The sequence below is a fragment of the Ictidomys tridecemlineatus genome, chromosome 6, assembly GCF_052094955.1.
Source record: "Ictidomys tridecemlineatus isolate mIctTri1 chromosome 6, mIctTri1.hap1, whole genome shotgun sequence".
NCBI classification, from domain to species: domain Eukaryota; kingdom Metazoa; phylum Chordata; class Mammalia; order Rodentia; family Sciuridae; genus Ictidomys; species Ictidomys tridecemlineatus.
In genome coordinates this window covers 196,524,947-196,544,455 of record NC_135482.1, presented here as the reverse complement: position 1 = coordinate 196,544,455, position 19,509 = coordinate 196,524,947, and the positions used below count along the sequence as shown (strand labels likewise).

At 45.0% G+C, this 19,509-nt stretch overlaps 1 protein-coding gene across 4 annotated transcripts in view; it reads right to left on the bottom strand.

Moving 5' to 3' along the window:
• Myo16 (myosin XVI) overlaps nucleotides 1-19,509 on the bottom strand; it is a 524,759-nt gene that overhangs the window by 329,906 nt on the left and 175,344 nt on the right. For all 4 annotated transcript variants that reach the window (XM_078016333.1, XM_078016334.1, XM_078016331.1 and 1 more), the window contains exon 3: nucleotides 4,393-4,463. In XM_078016333.1, the coding sequence (XP_077872459.1) occupies nucleotides 4,393-4,463 (71 nt within the window). The remainder of the gene's footprint in view (nucleotides 1-4,392; nucleotides 4,464-19,509) is intronic.

Sequence of the window (19,509 nt, the reverse complement as noted above, 5' to 3'; positions counted from 1 at the left end):
TAAAATCCTGGAGTGTGCACTTGACAATTATGGATGCTCGGGTTCTCCGAGAGCAAATGGTGCTGGATTATAAAAAGCCAAGACTGGTTAGGAACGTGCGTCTTAAATCACTTCCCTGGGACAAGGTGAAGAGTCCCTCTCTCTCTCCATGAGCACCTGCCCTCACTTGCTCTAGTAGACATCAGGCTGCCCCCTCCCTCTGAGGTTGGCCTCTCTCCTCCCTCTGCCCCTTCCCCTGCCCCTCAGCTCCCTGCAGCACAGGCTGTGTGACTCCCTCTACCAGAGCCAAGGAAAGCTGCAGGACGGCTCCAGGAGAGGGCACCTTCTCATTGCTCTGCGGGAAATCCTTGCTTGAATTTACCCTTGCAGATTTTGCCCTTTTCCTTTTGGAACAGCAAAGCAAAGCACAATATTTTCTGCTCAATTCTGAACAGAAAAGCTGTTGCACCGCCTCTGCTGCAGGAAGCTCCTACTTGTCTCTGCTTCTCACAACAGCAGACTTGACAGAAACTCAGAGAGGCCCAAAGAGCAGCCCGCTGCAGAGCAACAGATTTTCTTTTCAGAAGAGCAAAGTTACTAAAGTACTTAACATTTAAACATCTAATCAAAACAGCCTTATTTATTAGTTTGTTACGATGTGAAACATACTTATTTGAAATGCTCAAGCAATATGTAACAGGAAACACTAAAAATGGAAAGATCTCATTTCTTTCCCATCCAAGTTACTTCCAAAAACTTTTCTTTCCTTCAGGTATTTTCTGTGCTAGGTAAAGGATTATCTATCTGCCCTACCTACCTCCTATCATCTATGTATAACTTACCTATCTGTAGTAGCTATCTGATTGTGCTGCAAGCACTATTTTTATATTCTTTAGCCTGTTTTGGCATGTACTGACATCTTGAACATTTTTTTTAATCTACTATAGCTCCATATTTTTAGCATCTGCAGAAATTCCACTGTTTAAATGCCATGTTTTTTGTAAAAGTAGAATTCACTCAGTAAAAGAAAGGGCATTTCTTATTTCTAAAGCATTTCACTTGGGCTCGGCTGTGATCTGACCTGCACAGTACAGACTGAAAAGCTCTGCATGTCGTTCTCACGGTTCAGTTATTAAACACAATGACACAGAACTCTGGACAACTGAGCCAAACCTATGTAATTCTGTTCCCAAGGACATAACTTCTCAGCAAGGGTTAAATCTAAGATTTCTTCCCTGTGGTCCTCCTGGGATGCACCTCCTGGGGGCAGATGCTATTCTGCTGGCCATTATCCCCCCCCCCTTGCAGAAAATGTGTTAACGAGAAGTTTAAGTAAAGATACTACTTGACTAAAAATGTGAAAATCTGCTTCTCAAATATCAAAATTGGATCCTATGGGGATTTTTAATTCCCAAAATAAAAGGTTTTCTGGCAATTCTAAGAGAATGTCTTACAAAAATCCATACCTAGACTATGGTGTTGGCTGAATGCTGCTGGAGCTAGACGAGGAGGGTCCCGGGAACCTCCTCATTCCTGCGGCTCGGGCCAGCCCCGGGCACCCTGCTGCCTCCACTCCAGGGCAGGATGGAAGCCATGTAATTAGGGCCTCAGCCTGAGGAGCAGCGAAGTGCAGGATGCCGCGGGGTGGGGCCCAGCCAGCCCCCCACGCTTGACACTGCAGACGGCTAAATTGCCTTCCTCAGCCCCCACGGCTTTCTGAAACCTGTAATTTTGTCTCTCTGGCAACCTGCAATTGTTCATTTGTTTTTATTTGCTCAGTCACCCCAGAAGGAGGCTCCAGCCCCAGCCCCTGCTCCCTCAGCAGCCACCTCTAGGTCCTCACGTGGTCCTCCTTTGTCCTGGTCTCACGCCAGCCCAGCCGCAGCCCGCGGGACTTGGGTGCTTCCACCTCCCCCTGTTTCCTTCTGGCCCTGCTGTTTCTGCATCTCTGTGCTCCCTCTACCTGGGCCTAAGGTGACCAGAGCAGGCTCACATCCTGGGCCTTCTCTAATCAGTGGCTCCCCTCAGACTGCAAGGCCACCCACCACATGATGGAACCAAGCATCTAAGACGGCCGGCTGCAGTGTCTGAGTTGCCGTCTGGGAGAGAGCAAGGCACCAAACCCTCAGGTGGAAGCCCCAGGGCAGGACTGTGGAAAGGCAGGGCTCCTGTGCTGTGGGACTGGATAAAGGGCCCCTTCCTGCACCCCGTGTCATTCTCTCTGGTCCACTGTCATCCACGAGTGAGGTTCTGTCTCCCTCAGAAAACCAAACTCAGTGTGAGCACACAACGCGTGCCTGGAACCTTCTCAGCCCTAGTCTACACAAGCCTCAGGTTAATCTATCAGACAGTCACGTTAGTCAGCCATCCACCATCACGATCCCCCGCCAACCTGCCGGGCCAGGTGTGCTCTTGGGGTCACAGAGCTGACGGTCCTCGCTGCCACTGAGCCGACTCCAGTGAGCACAGCAGCGGCAGGCCCCTATGCCATACGGTAAAGAATGACCATAAAGAGATGCAGTGGCCTTGTCTGTGAAGGGCTCCTGCAGGGTGCCGTGCCCTGTGGGCAAGCCAGGGTGGCCACTGGAGAGGGGCCGGAGCAGAACCCACAGCAAGCGTGCACCTGGGCCCTGGTAACTGCAGGTCACACCAAGGAGGACCAGGGCCTCTGGGCTGAGCAGCAGCAAGTGGCCAGGGTGGGCAGAGCAGGGAGCAGGGGCCCTGAAGGAGGGTCCCACAGCTGAGGGCCAGGACTCGGCCACAGGCTGGACCTGGGATTTTACTGAGTGAGAAGGGAGGTTCCTGGGGCATTTGGGAGAAAAAGTGACGACCCAGCTGCCATGTGGGGCTGGGAGTCCAGGGAGGGCAGGATGGGAGGCCAGCGGGGAAGCGGATGCCCCAGGGAAGAGACCGTGGTTCAGCGTGGTGGCTGCCAGGCAAAGAGAGGTGGCGGCTTTCTGGCTTTTCAAAATTGAAGAAAAAGCAGATGATGTTCTAATTCCTAGGACAGAGGTTTGTCCACTGAAGAGGACTCAGAGCCCGTCAACACTCAGGGGCCAAGAAGTAGCCCTGGCCCCTCTCCCTCCTCATCTCCCCGCCCCGTCACTCACCTACAGACAGCACTTGCCTGGTCACATCAGAGTGACTTCTCCAGGCTCATTCCTGGAAAAGACCCACCTCCCCCTGGAGAAGCAAACACGGGAGGACTGGACCTGGTGCCAACAGCCGGGGACGCTGGCCGAGAGGCCCCTTACCTGCAGAAGGCTCTCAGGAGAGCGTGGGGAGCTTAGGGCTGCTTAGAACCACGGTGGGATCCAGGGAGGCAGTGCTCCCCGCGAGCACCAGGGAGGCAGTGCGCAGTGCAGAGTGTCAGACCAGGGCACTTCAGGGAAGAAGGGTCCCCTGCCCACCTCCCTGGGTCTCCTTCCAGTGCTGGTGAGAGGCCACCTGCCCTCTCTGCAAAGCGCCTCCTGCCCACATTCTGACTGCTGGCTTTCCACAATCAGCTGCTTTCCAGATTTCGTGCACCTTCGGTAGGAGTCTGTCTCCTTCAAGCAGTTTTCCCCAATCCCGGCTGCAAATTAGAATCACCTGGAGAGACTGACACTCCCAGGAGTCAGCTACAGCCCAGAAAAGCCAAGTGGGGGTCTCTGGACATCAGGGTGACTCCACAGTGCAGTAGAGGCCAGCAGCCCTGTGGGGACGGAGCCCGTGGCTGGGGGAGGCAGGACCCTTCTCTATCACAGTCGCCAGAACCTGAAGAAATGCTTTTGTCTTGGTAGATAACCCTAAATTAGAATTTTTCCTAATGTTTTCTTGGTATTTCCGACTTTAAGTTATCTTCAAATAAGTCCTAAATGTCCCTAAATCAAGTAATTGTTGATTTTTTTCTTAATTTTTGGGGCCTAAGTCAGCAGAAACTCTCCTGCCTGTGAACCTGATAACATTTATAATAATAACATTTATTTATGCATGCAGTTATTTGTTTATTTACTTAATCATTCCCTCTCTCATTTGTGAAGGCATATAAGGGGGGTTCTATTCACTGATATGAGCCAGATGATGAGCAGAGGGAGTACAATGTCATTAGGGCAATAAGGGACAGTTACAGAAGAAAATACAGGGCAGGTATCCACTACGGCCCAACCAACGCAGGACCGCTTCACTGGTTGCTTGAACACCACTTAATTTTGAAAACATTTTCCTTTGGGCAGATGCTGTCTAACTACATCTGTTAAAGATTATTCACAAACTTTGAGCAGAAATCATAAGTGCAGCTCCTTATCCAGCCTGTCGATTGGAAGCACATCCTTCTCCTCGACACCATCTGTCAGATGTGCATCCTGCCTGGGCCCTCGAGTCAGGCTTCTCCTCCAGGGACACCCACATCCCCCTGACCGCCGCGGCTCTTACCAGATGGAGCAAGGACCCTCCTGAGGAGACGAGAGTGTGCGGATCCGCCCCCTCCTTCAGGAGCCGGAGCACTGAAAAAACGAGAGAGGAGAATGGAGTTGTAGCAGATCTCTTCCACACCCCGACCACGAACTGCAGCGTTTCATTAACACCCGAGACCACAGCAGCTGAGCCAGGGGAGAAGCACAGATCACCACCAGCTTCCATTTCGTTCAGCTACAACTGGTGGGTTTCTCCCCCCAGCCAAACATCGGCCTCCTCTTGGCCATGCCCTCCTCGTGGTCATGCAAAGGAACAAGGGTGGCCATATCTTCACAACTGGCATACTAAAGTGTCCACTCACACTTCTTTAGTATAACAAAAATAAATAACAGCCACGACTTCACTGGGCTTAGGTGGTGTGAGGACGGCTGAGGCCTGAGCCTAAGCAGCCCCATTTTAAAACTCCAGTTTGAAACCTGCAGTCTCACCAGGACACCTGTAAGAGCCCTCCAAGTGGCCCTCAGGCACCAGCAAGTCACTTCCCCACCTGGTGCACTCAGAGTGAAGTCTCAGGCAGGCTGTTCTCACCCAGTAAGAGGGAAAGGTGAAGGATCAGGGTGGAGACCGACAGACCAAAGGTTTTAACCCCAGGGTAAATGTCACTGAGAAATGTGGTGGCAGCTGATAGGGATTGAAAGGGGGGTCAAAAGCCCCAAAATTTAGTATAAATAATAGAGCAAATGAACAGACTTTCAGCCAGTCATACTGATGCCCTCAGCTGAGAGCCTGATGAGGACCTGGACGGACATCCCAACACTTTCATCCTTGCTGATCCTCTGCATCTTCCTCACCGCTCACAGCCACATCCCACCAGTCCCTGGCGAGAGCAAGGACTTCTCCTCTGACAGTCTCCTCAGCCAGCCGTCAGCTCCACCCCAGGAGAAGCCGGCCTTGGTTCCTGACCTGGTCACTGTGGTCTGAGTGAGCGTGCACCTGCTGGACTTAAAGACTAAGGCTGGAGACTTTTGAACTGGCACTTGAACTTAGCAGAGGGAATGTCTGCCATCAACCTGTCATGATTTAGTGCATTTGCAGTGCTTACAATTAACTAATCTTGACACATTTGCTATGAATTGATGATGTCTATTGCAGTGCTTAGCATTAAGGATTGTCGTTTTCTTGATTAAGAACCTATAGAGTGAAATTGTACTGGGTGATTTGAGTGAATAAAGTATTAAAAGGGGCAAAAGCACTTGGACATTCTTTATTTCTCCCCCTCTACTGCTTAAGTCTAACCTTTTGTCCATCATGACAGGTGGACATTAGGCCACTGTGCTTGCTAATCTTGTCAGGGCCTCTTGGTTGGAAACAATCAGAGCTGCCATTCTGCACCTTGAAGTCCACTTGTGTCAACAGGGCACGTCTCTGCCAATGTCACAAAGCACTGTGGGAGAAAGCCACAGAGATCCCAGCAGTGACGTTGCGGACCTCAAAGCACACGCCAGGTACCAGAATAAGCTCAGCTGAAAGGAGGCCTCAGTTCCATCTGAAGGCAAAGGTGAACTCATGAGCATGGGGCTACCACTGGGCGGTGAGACTGACAGAGCTGCCTCCTCTGCTCCACACGATGGTGCTTAGAGACAGCTCAGAGGAGGGCCACTCAGGTCCCCAAGGTGTATGCTAGTTCCCATGGTTAGTGTCATAGTCTTAATAAGATTGCATTAATGCATTTTTCACAAAAGTACATCTAAACCAAAAGTGACTCTTTTTATAAGAGAACTGTACAAAACAGCTCAAGGTCATCACAAGGTCATCACTCACTGAGGGATCCTGTCTTTCTACAACCATCCTCCATAACATGGAGTGACCTCAGGGCCCCTCCTTGTCTGTTCCTCCGGCTCCCTGTCTTCTGGACCTCTCTTACCATCTTGCCCAACTCCACCTGACCCCCGGGAAGGCTGGGTCGGAGCGGCTGTCCCACAGCCCTCCTCACCAAGCAGGCTAGGCTCCCTGACGCCATGTGCAGGCACGTGTACATCACACACCCCAGGGACCAGGGCTTGTTCTTAGGTCCGGGATAGACAGACGCCTGGGAAAACCACCAGGAAGCTACTGAACTGTATGCCTCAGTTTTCTCCCTGCAAAACCAGGGACAGTCACTGGACTCCACATCCTGGGGTTCCTGTGGGGAGTCAGCCAGCCAGCCATGGAGACGGCTCAGCATGCCTCCCGGCGCTCGGCCAGGATCTCTGGATGATTTCAACTAGAAAAGTCACTGGAGGCGATGGTACTCCACAGCAGCCCATCACAGAATCCACGTTCAAGGTGTGCTCCAAGGTTTCCCAAACCCTGCATTATTAAGTGTTGCATTCTAGTGTAGAATATAAGCAATGCAAATTCAGCACTATTCCCTTGAAGGACAGGGGACAATCCATCAAACAGCAAACAGGGTACGGAGCGGGAATGTTCATGGTCAAAGAGAACACCCTTCACCTTGTTTTCAATACCATCTACTGCCTTGTAAGTTCAGAGAGAGAGAGAGAGAGAGAGAGAGAGAGAGAGAGAGAGAGAGAATTTTTAAAATATTTATTTTTTAGTGTTCGGCGGAGACAACAGCTTTACTTTTATGTGGTGCTGAGGATCGAACCCAACGCCACGCGCATGCCAGGCGAGCACACTACCGCTTGAGCCACATCCCCAGCCCTTAATTGATTTTTAATACAGGAATTTTTAACTGGTTTACAACTGACTCATAAAAATCCCTGGGAGTTTAATAATAGGCTCCTGTGAGCTGATAGTAAGCAGACGGAGACAGAGGAAGAAGGAGACACAGGAAGGGGAAGATTGAGAAAACCACTCCTGCCCTGCAGATGTGAGTGAGCAAGCTTGGTGCCCTCCGTAGTCAGACATGGGGGCCAGGGGCAGGGTAGGGGGCATTTTGCTTTTCCCAGAAAGGACTAGTCTCTGATGGGGCAGTTTCCATTATCAGACGGAACAATTAGCACCACAGACTGGATATGAACTGGTTTCCCCTCAACCCCGGGTGAGACTCTAGAATAAGATGAAGTCAGCTACTGGCAAAATCAGGACAGCATGTTCTCATACACCTATGCCAGTACCAACCAAATCCTGACTCCGTTAAACACACAGCATGGGGACATCACTACATGTTAAGAGAGATGAAGAAATGTCACTTGTATAAAAATTAGTTTATAGCATGCACTTCTGAAAAAGAATGGGACCATCTTCTGAAACCAGCATACTGAACACTCTTCTAGGTACCTAAGAGTCCAACACTGTCCCTGGCACTTCATAAAACATGCTTCCATGCTCTCCAATCCTACTTGTTTTCCAGTAAGGAAACAGAGGCTCTGGTGGAGGATGTGTGCCTGGGACTACAGGTGGGGCAGGTGGGTGCAGAGCCCAGGCACAGCCTCCCAGCTCCAAGGACTGAGGTCTTAACCTAAAACGGCACTGGAAATCTCAAAATCACAACAGGAAACACCAAATTAATGCCTCAAAGTTGCTGATTTGTGGGAAACTTCCCAAATTTAGATTAAAATACTTTCTTCAAAAAGACAGCTGTTTGTAGTATGGATTCGGTAACATGGTTCCAATTACCTGTAGAGGACACAGGCCTCAGCTCTCTCTCTAGAGCTTTCTTTTTTTTCTGACTTAATCCGACCTTTTTTTCTTCTAATTTGTTATGTATGACAGCAGAATGCATTACAATTCGTATCACACATATAGAGCACAATTTTTCATGTGTCTGGTTGTTCACAAAGTAGAGTCACACCATTTGTGTCTTCACTGCTGTACTTAGGGTACTGATGTCCATCACTTTCCACTGTCTTTCCTACCCCCATGTCCCCTCCCTTCTCCTTCCTCCCTTCTGCCCTATCTAGAGAAACCCCATTATGAATCAGCAAACTTATATCAGAGAAAACATTCGGCATTTGGTTTTTGGTTTTTTCGCTTAGTATTATATTCACCAACTCCATCCATTTACCTGAAAATGCCATGATTTTATTCTCTTTTATTTCTGAATAATATTCCATTGTGTATATATACCACATTTTTTTTATCCATTCATCTACTGAAGGGCATCTAGGTTGGTTCCACAGTTTAGCTACTGTGAATTGTGCTGCTGTAAACATTGATGTGGCTGTGTCCCTGTAGTGTGCTGTGTTTAAATCCTTTGGGTATAGACCGAGGTGAGGAATAGCTGAGTCACATGGTGGTTCCATTCCCAGTTTTCCAAGGAATCTCCATACTGCTTTCCATATTGGCTGCACCAATTTCCAGTCCCACTAGCACTATGCAACAAAATGAAATTAAACCCCTATCTCTCACCATGCACAAAACTCAACTCAAAGTGGATCAAGGACCTAGGAATTAAACCAGAGGCACTGTGTCTATTAGAAGAAAAAGTAGGCCCTAACGTCTATCATATTGGATTAGGTCCCAACTTCCTTAATAAAACTCCTATAGCACAAGAATTAAAATCAAGAATCGATGAATAGGATGGATTCAAGCTAAAAAATTTCTCAGCCAAAGAAACAATCAATGAGGTAAATAGAGAGCCTACATTTTGGGAACAAAGTTTTACCACATGAACATCAGATAGAGCACTAATCTCTAGGATATATAAAGAACTCAAAAATCTTAACACCAAAAAACCAAACAACCCAATCAATAAATGGGCCAAGGAACAGACACTTCTCAGAAGATGATACACAATCAATCAACATATTTAAAAATGTTCAACATTTCCAGCTATAAGATAAATGCAAATCAAAATACTCTCTAGAGCTTTCATTAGGTATACACCACTGTGTAGCTCTCCATACTGACTGTCACACAGTATCACTTTGATAATGGCTCATACCTTCCCAGGATGCTACATTCAAAATCAAGAGCAAAGAAAATACTTAAATAAATAATAAAGTCATGGAGAAGAAATCAAAACCGAACTACAGAGCTCACAAATGGACAAATCTCATTTAAAGAGTAGATAAGTAAATGAGAAACAGGACCAAATTAAGCATTAGACATACATCAAAAGGGCAGGTATTAATAAACATCTCTCTACAATAACACTGAATGTAAATGGTCTCATTCTCCAAATAAAAGGCATAGGCTGGCAGAATGGATTAAAAAATAAGACACTACCACATGTTGTTTGCAAGAGACTCATCCTATAAGCAAAGACAGTCATAGGCCGAAAGTGAAAGTATGGAAACTGATATACCATGCAAATGGAGTCTGGACCAAGCAGGAGTCGCTATGTGACATCATTAATCAGAAGAGACAAAAACAGTCACTTCATACTGGAAAAGTGAATCATCCAACAAGATTTAGCCATAATATTTATGTCCCAAATATCAACATTCCAAGTTACATTAAACAGACACGACTTGACATAAAGACTCTGAATATACTACAGTACAATACTACTGGTGATTTCTACATGTCTCACCAATAGATATAACATTCAGACATAAACTCAGTAAAGACTCTTTTGACCTCAAAAAATATAAATCAAATGAACTTGTTACATATCTACAGAATACTTCATCAAACAACAACCAGATTCACTCTTTTTCTTACCTGCTCATGTAAAGTTATCCAAAATAGATCATATTTTAGACCACAAAGCAACTCTTAGCAAATACAAAAAATAAATATAGATCTTTGCATATTATCTAATCAAATGAAATTAGAAATGAACACACAGAAAAAAACTACAGAAACTATATAAACACGTGGAGACTGAATAATACACTTTTGAACGATGAATGGACAGTAGTAGAAATCAGGATAGAAATTTAAAAATTGACTCAAGCAAGAATAGTGATACAACCCACCAGAACCTCTGGGACACTATGAAATCAGTTTTTAAAGGAGAGTTTATAGCTAGGAATGCCTACATACAAAGATCAGAAAAAATCCCAGAAAAACAACCTAATGATTATTTTCTCAAGAATGTTGAAAAACTAAGAACAAACCCATGCCAAAAGTGTTGAAAGAAAGAAAGAAAATCAAGTCAGTGAAATAGAAAATTAAACAATACAAAGAATCAATGAAACAGTTAGTTCTGTGAAAAGATGACCAAAATCGATAAACTCCTAGCCAAACTAATCAAATAACAAAGAGAGAAAACTTAAATTTATAAAATTAAAGGATTACTTTGGCTATCACTCACATCACAGAAATCCAGTGGATCACTAGGGACTCTTTTGAAATCTTATACTCCAATAAATTAAAACCTAGAAGACATGTGCACATTCCTAGACACATATCACCTGCCAAACTGAATCAAGAGGACACAGAAATCTAAACAGTTCAGTTCCTTGCCCATTTATCAACTGGTTTATTTGGGGGTCTGGGCATTCAGTTTTTTGCGTTCTGTGTGTATTTTCGACATTAATCCCCTGTGTAAGGCGGCAGAACTCTTCCCCGTTTGTGCAGGCTCTTTTCAACCCCTTGTGTCCTTTGCTTTTCAGAAGCTTTTTAATTTGATGCCATCCCATTTATGGATTCTTGATTTTCTTTCTTGCCTTTATGATTCTTGTTGAGGAAGTTGATATCTGTGCCCTATGTTGGAGCATTGAGCATTGAACAATCTCAATTGTTCGATTCTGGCAGAGATTCTGGCCTAATACTAAGGTCTTTGATGGACTTTGAATTGACTTTGGGTCAGAGACAGGGCTCGAGTGTCATTCTTCTACATATGAATTTCAAGTGCTCTTTACACTATTAATTAAAAAGGCTATCTTTTCTCCAATATCTGTTTTGGCGACTTTGATGAGTGCTGGATGACTTCATCTGTGTGGGTTTGTCTCTTTCTACTCTTCTGTTCCATTGCTTTGGTGCCAATGCCATGTCGTCTCTCTGCCTACAGCTCTCTACTTCACCTGGAGACCAGGTGTTGTGATGCCTCTCACAGTGATCTTCTTGGTCAGGATGACTTTGGCTATCCAGGTCTCTCATTCCTCCAAATGAATTTTACAACAGATTTTTTTTTCTAGTTCTATGAAAAATGTCCCTGGTGTTTTGATATGGATTGCACTGAACATGTGTGATATTTTTGGTACTGGGGACATGTTGACAATATTGATTCTGTGCATCCAAGCACATGAGAGTTCTGTCCGTCCTTCAAGGCCTTCTGCAATGTCTTTCTTCAGTGTCCTGTGGTCTTCATTGCTGTAGGTTTTCATCTCCTTCATTAGATTAATTCCCAAGATTTTTTTTTAGGTTATTGTGAATAGGCAAAAAATAACTCAACAGACACTTCTCAAAAGAAGAAATACAATTAGTTGGCAAATACATGAAAAAATGCTCAGCATCTCTAGCAATTAGGCAAATGCAAATCAAAAGTTCACTGAGATTTCATCTCACTCCAGTCAGAATAGCAACTGTCAAAAAATACAAACAAAAATAAATGTTGATGAGGATGTGGGGAAAAAGCATATTCATACATTATTTATAGAACTGCAAGTTAATATAAGCACTGTGAAAATCAGTATGGATAGATCTAAAAAACTAGGAATGTACCTATCACATGACCCAGCTATCCCTCTCCTTGGCATATATCCAAAGGTTCTAACAAGAGCATACTCAGGGATGCAGTCACATCAATGTTTATAGCAGCACAACTCACAATAGCAAAGCTAAGGAACCAATGTAGGTGCCCTTCAACAGATGAATAGATAGAGAAACTGTGGTATAAATACACAATGAAGTACTACTCAGCCTTAAAGAAGAATGAAACTGGGGCTAAAGAGATAGCTCAGTGGTAAAGCACCTGCCTAGCATGCATGAGGCCCTGAGTTCAATCCCCATCACCACACAAATAAAATAAACAATAACAATAAAAATGATATTTTAAAAAGGAGAAGAATGAAATTGTGGCATTTGTCAGTAAATTAGAGGAACTGGAAAACCATCATGCTGACTAAATTAAGTCAAACACAGGAAGTCAAAACTCCAATGTTGTCTCTGGTATGCAGGAGCCAGACCAAAATAAAGACAAAGGAAGGACAAAAAAAGGTGGTGGGGGATTCCATGAAAATGGAAGGGAGATGAGTGGAGTAGAGAAGGGGCTGAGCAGGAGGGAGGAGGGACGGGGAGGTGGGAGAGAGATGGGATGAATCGGAACAGTTTCCTGTGAACAGTCTATCACAGTCAGTCTCACCTCTCTGTTTATCCACAAGACACTAATTCAAAAAAAAAATCTATGTAAATGGATAGAAGAAAGATCAGTGGAACAAAAGAAAGAAAATAGGGGAAGGGGGAGGAAAGAGACAGGGGAGCACTGGAGACTGAGTGAGAGCAAATGATATTCCATAAATGATATTCCATAAATGATATTCCATAAATGATATTCCATGCTTGTATAATTACATCAGAATGAACCTTAGCCTTAGGGATAAAATAAGCTAATAAAAGGAGATGTGGAAACAAAAGAAAACCTAAACAGACCAATAACAATCAGATAGAAACATTAAAAAAAGCAAGACTTCTAACAAAGAAAAGCCCCGAAACAGATGACTTCTCACCTGAATTCTATTAGACCTTTAAAGAAGAGCTAATGCCAATGCCCCTCAAACTATTCCTTGAAATAGAAAGGGATGGAACACTTCCACATTCATGCTGTGAAGACAGTACAACCACGATACCAAAACCAGATAAGGACACACCCAGGAAAGAAAACTGTGAGCCTGTCTCCCTGATGAACTAGCTGCAAAAATCCTTCACAAAATATCAGCAAATCATATTCAACCAGATAAGAAGAAGACCGTCCATCACGACCAGGATGGATTCCCTCAAGGACTGCAGGGATGGCTTAGCACACGCACATCAATAAATGTGACTCACCACATACGTAGAATAAAGACAAAAATCATATGGTCATTGGAACAGATTCAGAGAAAGCCTTTGGCAAAATCCAGCACCCATTCATTTAAAAAATACTGAAGAAACGAGGAATAGAAGGAACCAACCTCAACATCATATAGGTCACACACACACACACACACACACACACACACACACACACACACACCAAAGCCAACATCCTAGTGAATGGGAAAAACTGAAATCATTTCCTTCAACATCTGGAACAAGACAAGGATGTCTACTCTTACCACTCTTATTTAATATAGTGCTAGAAATGCTAGCCAGAGCAATCAGGCAAGAGAGGAAATAAAAAGAATAAAAATAGAAAAGGAAAAAGTCTAACTATCACTGTTTCCAGATGATATGACCCCAGCTTAGAAGATCCCAAATGCTCCATTAGAAGACACTAGACTAATAAACAAATTCAACAAAACAGCAGGTTACAGAACCAACATACAGAAGTCAGTATGACATACAAAAAGATCAGTCACAAATCTACTGGGAAAGAAATCAGGAAAACTATCCCATTCACAACAGATAAAATAAAATACCTGGGAATAAATATGACCAAGGAGGCGAAAGACCTCTGCAATGAAAACTATAGACTGCAGAAGGAAGAAACTGAAGAAGCCACCGTAAGACAGAAAGACCTCTCACATTCATGGATAGGCAGAATCAAGATCGTTAAGACGGTTGTATTACCAAGAGTGATACACAGATTCAACATAATCCCCATCAAATACTAATGAAATTCTTCACAGAACTAGGAGTAAAAATGTAATAACATTCCTAAAATTCATTTAGAAGAATAAAAGACCCAGAATACCCACAGTAATTTTAAACCAATTTGGCATCAAATTAAAAAGCTTCTATATAACAATGAAAACAAGAATGTGAAAGAACGTACAGAATGGGAGAAAGTCTTTCTACTTACTTTCTGACCGAGGAGTAATATCCAGAACATATGGAAGAACACAATAATCTTAACACCAAAAAACAAATATCCTAATTAATAAATGAGCAAAAGAGGGCTGGGGTTGTAGTCCAGTGGTAGAGCACTTGCCTAGTAGGTGAGACACTGGGTTCAAATCTCAGCACCATATATAAATAAAATAATGGTATATTGACAATTTTAAAAATTTTTAATAAAAATAAATAATTGTGCAAAATAACTGAATAGACACTTCTCAAAAGAAGAAATACAAATGATCAACAAATTACTAAAAAATGTTCAACATTTTTAGGGACCAAGAAAATAAAAAATTACAGTAAAGTTTCATGTTATTCTGATTAGAATGGCAGCCATGTAGGCTATAAGTAGTAATAAATGATGGAGAGATTTTGGAGAAAAGGAACACTTTTATGCTGTTGGTGAATCATGAATTAGCACAACCCCCACCCATAGTGAAAATCAGTATGGAAGTCAGTATGGAGGTTCTCCAAAGACAGAGCACCACCATGTCCCCTCTACACCACTCCTTGGTATCTAAGTCGTCACACTATTGTGATACGTGCACACCCATGCTCACGGCAGCACAATTCAGAATAGCCAAACTCCGGACCAGCCTCAAGGTCCAACAGTGGATGAATGGATGGAGAAGATGAGGTATATCTGCACGAGCAAGTTTTATTTGGCCATACAGGAAAATGAAATCATGTCATCTGCAGGAAAAGGAATGGAATTTGAGCACATTATGGTAAGCAAGAAAGCCAAACTCAAAAAGTTAAGGGCCATATGTTTTCTCTCATATGCAAACTCTAGAGAGGAAAATGGAAAAGAAAGGTGTGTGTGTGGGGGGGGGGGTTCTCATGAAAACGAAAGGGAGATGAGGAGAGCAGAGGAAAGGGACCAGGGGAGGGAGGAGGAGGGGGACAGGGAAGTAAATGATCCTGGCCAAGTTATACTGTCATATTGTGTGCCCACATGAATATATGACAATGAATCCCATCATTATGTATGATTACAATGCACCAATAAAAATACAGAAAAAAGTAAAATCAAAAGAAACATGAGAGTAAAAGAAACATTATTGTGGATTCTAATTTTGTACCAGTTTGAAGCCCCACAAAATACATTTCCTAGAGAGACAGAAGGACAAAACCTATGTGGACAATATTAGTAGTCAATACACCTCCTTGAGGGGTCCGTGGGAATCCTTTGAATTATCTAGGACAATTTTGTGTAAGTTTGGTTTTATTTCTTTAAAAAAATGTTACAATGATTAACATCAAAGCATCAAGCAAGTTCAATTACTTTCCTCTCGGTACAATAATGGAGACATCCATGTGAAGACTTTTAAAAACATACAGGTGAGAATTTCCACACAGTTGATCATCCTCTAAGAAGTCCCTTAACAATTCTATCTTGTCTCATTAATGCATCAAGAAAGAAGGGAAGAAGAAAGCAGGAATGTGCACATTATTTTATCAACACCACGGAAATGTCTATTTGCATAGCAACACTGCTTTATTTTATTTTTTAAAATCATTTATTTTTTTAGTTTTAAGTGGACACAATATCTTTATTTTACATTTATGTGGTGCTGAGGATAGAACTCAGTGCTGCAAGCATGCTAGGCGAGCACCGTACCACTGAGCCACACCCCAGCCCAGCAACACTGCTTAAGTACAGATTTCTTGCCTTAAGTGAAGCTCGAACTTTAGGATGTCTAAGAACGACATCGGGGTTTTCAATATCTATTTCCCCAGTTCAGGGCTTCTCAGGGCATGTTTTTGCTATTGGTGCCTGCCCCAACAGGAAAGCGTGACGTCTCAGCCATGTGTATCTCTGCTTATAGGCCACACTCTGTGGGCAACACACCTGGTTATGTCTGAGGTTCTTCCTACCCCCCTAGAGTCAGGCCCTAGTCCTGCCTCTCGATGGGGGACCTCACTCTGTGTGTCTAAGAAGCACAGCTGGAGATTCTGGTACTCATGGCTCCCAGAGACACTTGAGACCAGCTGGAAGTATTTTACAGCCTCAGAAACTACCTCTGTCGCCTGTTTGGGAGCAGCAGAATGAGGAGGTGGGGACACGGAGAGGCAGTGGAGGACTCATTCCCACAGATTTGCCACTGAGAACGTGCCCCTTATTGCTGTGTCCGCCACACGTCCTTAAGAACATGCAGCTCGTTCTCTGTACCCACTGCTGAGCCAGGAGGCACCAGGCCTTGGGGCCTGGGTGGAGCGTGGGGAGGTCTCAGATCAGGTCACAGCCCCCATCTATGTTTCAGACTTCAGATCCCTGAGCAGAACTTTCTAACTCTACAAATCCCTGGGTCCTGCCACCAGATCCTTACAATCCGACAGTCACTATGAGTACCTCTGTTTCATCAGCTTGTTTGCTACTGTGACGTGAAGACCTGACCAGAACGATGGCAGAGAAGGAAAAGTTTATTTGAGGGCTCAGGGTTTCAGAGGTCTCAATCCATAGACGGCATATTCCATTCCTCAAGCTGAACATCATGGCAGAAGAGTGTGGCGCAGGGAAACAGCTCACATAATGATTAGAAAGGAGGGAGGGAGGGAGGGAGGGAGGGAGGGAGGGAGGGAGAGGGAGAGAGGGAGAGAAAGAGAAGAGAGAGAGAGAGAGAGAGAGAGAGAGAGAGAGAGAGAGAGAGAGAGAGAGAGAGAGATCTCTACTTGCCAGATACAAATATATATCCCAAAGCCACGCCCCAATGCTGCACCCCCTCAGCCACACCCCACCTCCCTACTCAGTTAATCCCACCAGGTGATAAATGCACTGATTGGGCTAAGGCTCTGGTAACCCAATCATTCCTTCTCTGAACCTTCTTGCACTGTCTCTCTCCCATGTGAGCTTCTGGGAGACACCACATCCAAACCTTAACAACCTCTGTCCCCGTGGCTTGAAGGTCCACACACCTCAAAGATCACAATACCTGAGAGGGCAGATGGCAGTGGGAAGCCATGTCCACACACCTACTTAGCTTGAAGCTATGAAGCCTGCAACCTTTCACAGGAGTCTCACCAAGTTCTTGAAGCTCACGGTGAGGCCCTTCCTGGATCTCCACGGGGACACATTGCTCAGTGACCCGTAGGTGGCAGCTTCTGAGTTAGGTCAGGTTCATGTGCACTAACAGGCAGCAGCCAATGACGCTGCTAGCTGCCCTCCTGGAAAAGGAGACCCAGGAGGGCTGGGCAAGGCCTAGGCTGCAGGAGATTGGACTTCACTGAGTAGGTAGGTGCACTGTGGAATCAGGCATGGCTGAAGCCCCACAGCCACACTGACCTTCCAAGCTTCCAGCAGTGAAGACTAAGTCCAGGCTACCCTGGCAACAAGCTGAAGTTTCTACTTTCCTCCCACCTTGACCAACGCCAGATCTAACTAAAGCCTGGAGGTCTAACGCCTGAAGACTAGGTCCCTCACTGCCCGACTGACCGTGACACCAGATCCCAATCCAATGCAAAACATTTTAGGAAGTGTCTTTTGTGCACTGTGTACTGACTTAATATTTGGAGGTGTAGCGAGAAAATCAGAAAACGGCCTGCCTCACATAGCTTAAAACCCAGTGGACATCAGAGGATGGAGGAGAAGGAGGACAAACTTGATAATTGTTCAGTAGAGGGATTTTTAGTGCCTCTCAAATAGGCATCTGAGTGCGTGGAATCTGTTTTAGAAAATTACTTACCATTTATCTCTTCCAACGTGGCAGGTGACCCATCCATCCCGTGGTCCAGTCAAGGAGCGTATGGACAGGCAGGTTCATTTTCTCCCTGCGTCCCTCGTCTCTCCTATGCCCCTGTTTTCCCGAGCACATGTTTTCTACTGACCAGCACAGTGTGATTCTTCACAGCTCAGTTCGTCAACTGTCAAACTCGTCAGTTCAACTTCAGTCAGTCATGTGACTTTGCAGTCCAAGGTCTCCACTTGAGATTTTCATGTAGATCGCACTTCTCTAGCAGGAGTTTAGCTTTCTCATCCTTTCTGCATAGACTGGTCAGAGCCATCATGGGATCAAACCTGTTTACCCCATGTCCGCATCCCCAGGGTTGGCTTCCACAGCTGTCATGTCTCCTGGCTCTGCATCTTGGTATACCCACCATTAATATTATCCAACGTATTGAATGTTGAAAGTTGTGGTTTTAAAGACTGCAGAATCTCTGGACAATGGTCTCTTCTCTTAGGGAATACGCTCCCTGTCATCTGGCGACAGTGAGGGAGAAGGAGGTCACTGCACCCTAGGGATCTGTGCTAACTTGTGAGCACAAAGTCATCCACTTCAGGTTTGCTGGCTTAGAACTCCTGGGGTGTAGCACTCCAGGGACCCCACACAAGGGCCTTCCCTGTTTTCCTGGGACCCTGTCCTTGACAAGTCATGAGTCTATTCTTTGCTTCACAAATAATAAGAAACTGAGCTAGTACCCTCCTTCTCCACCTGGAGAAACAGAGCAGACAGGAATGTGCCAGGGACATACGGATGGTGAGAGGCAGAGCTGGGATCTGAATTCCAGAAATCTTGGGCAGATCCCTGTTCTCAGCTCTCTGGTTTGGTGCAGCTTACGGTTGACAGAGAGGCTTCCAATAGGTGATTAATTAATGCATCACATGGATTCTGAGGTCTTGTGTCCATACACTTTAGCAATATGACAGGATTCTGTGTTTTAAAATGCATTTTCTTTATCTACTGAGGTGATGGTGTGACTTCTATCCTCTATTCTATGAGGAAGTTGTATTTATTGAATCTTATTTTTATGCATGGAAACAATCTTGCCTTCCTGAAACAGACTCACTTGGTCACGCTGTAGTCCTGCCTGTGTGCATAAGTCAGGGTTCTCCAGAGGAACACGCCAGCAGGATGTATTCATAGGTATGATTCTAAAAAGGGGATTTATTAGATTGGCTTACATGACCTGGACGGTCCCACAGTGGCCGTCCACAGGCTGGAGAGCTGGAGGAACCAGCAGCTTCTCAGTCCAAGAAGCTGGAGCCTCAGAACCAGGGGCACCAATGACACAGTTCAGGAACCAAGGCCTGGAAATTCTCCGGAGAGTCCATGTTGGAAGAGTGAAGAGCTGGAGTCTGATGTCCCCAGGCCACCCCAGCAGGGATGACGCTCCCTCCAAGCTACTGCTGCTGCCGCCCTTCATCCTTCTACCTGTGTTCCATCCAGGCTCCCAACCTAGTGGACTATGCTGCCCACCTGTAGGGTGGGTCTGCCCCTCGGTCTGCCATCCACATGCCAGTCATTCCCAGAAGCACCCTCACTGACA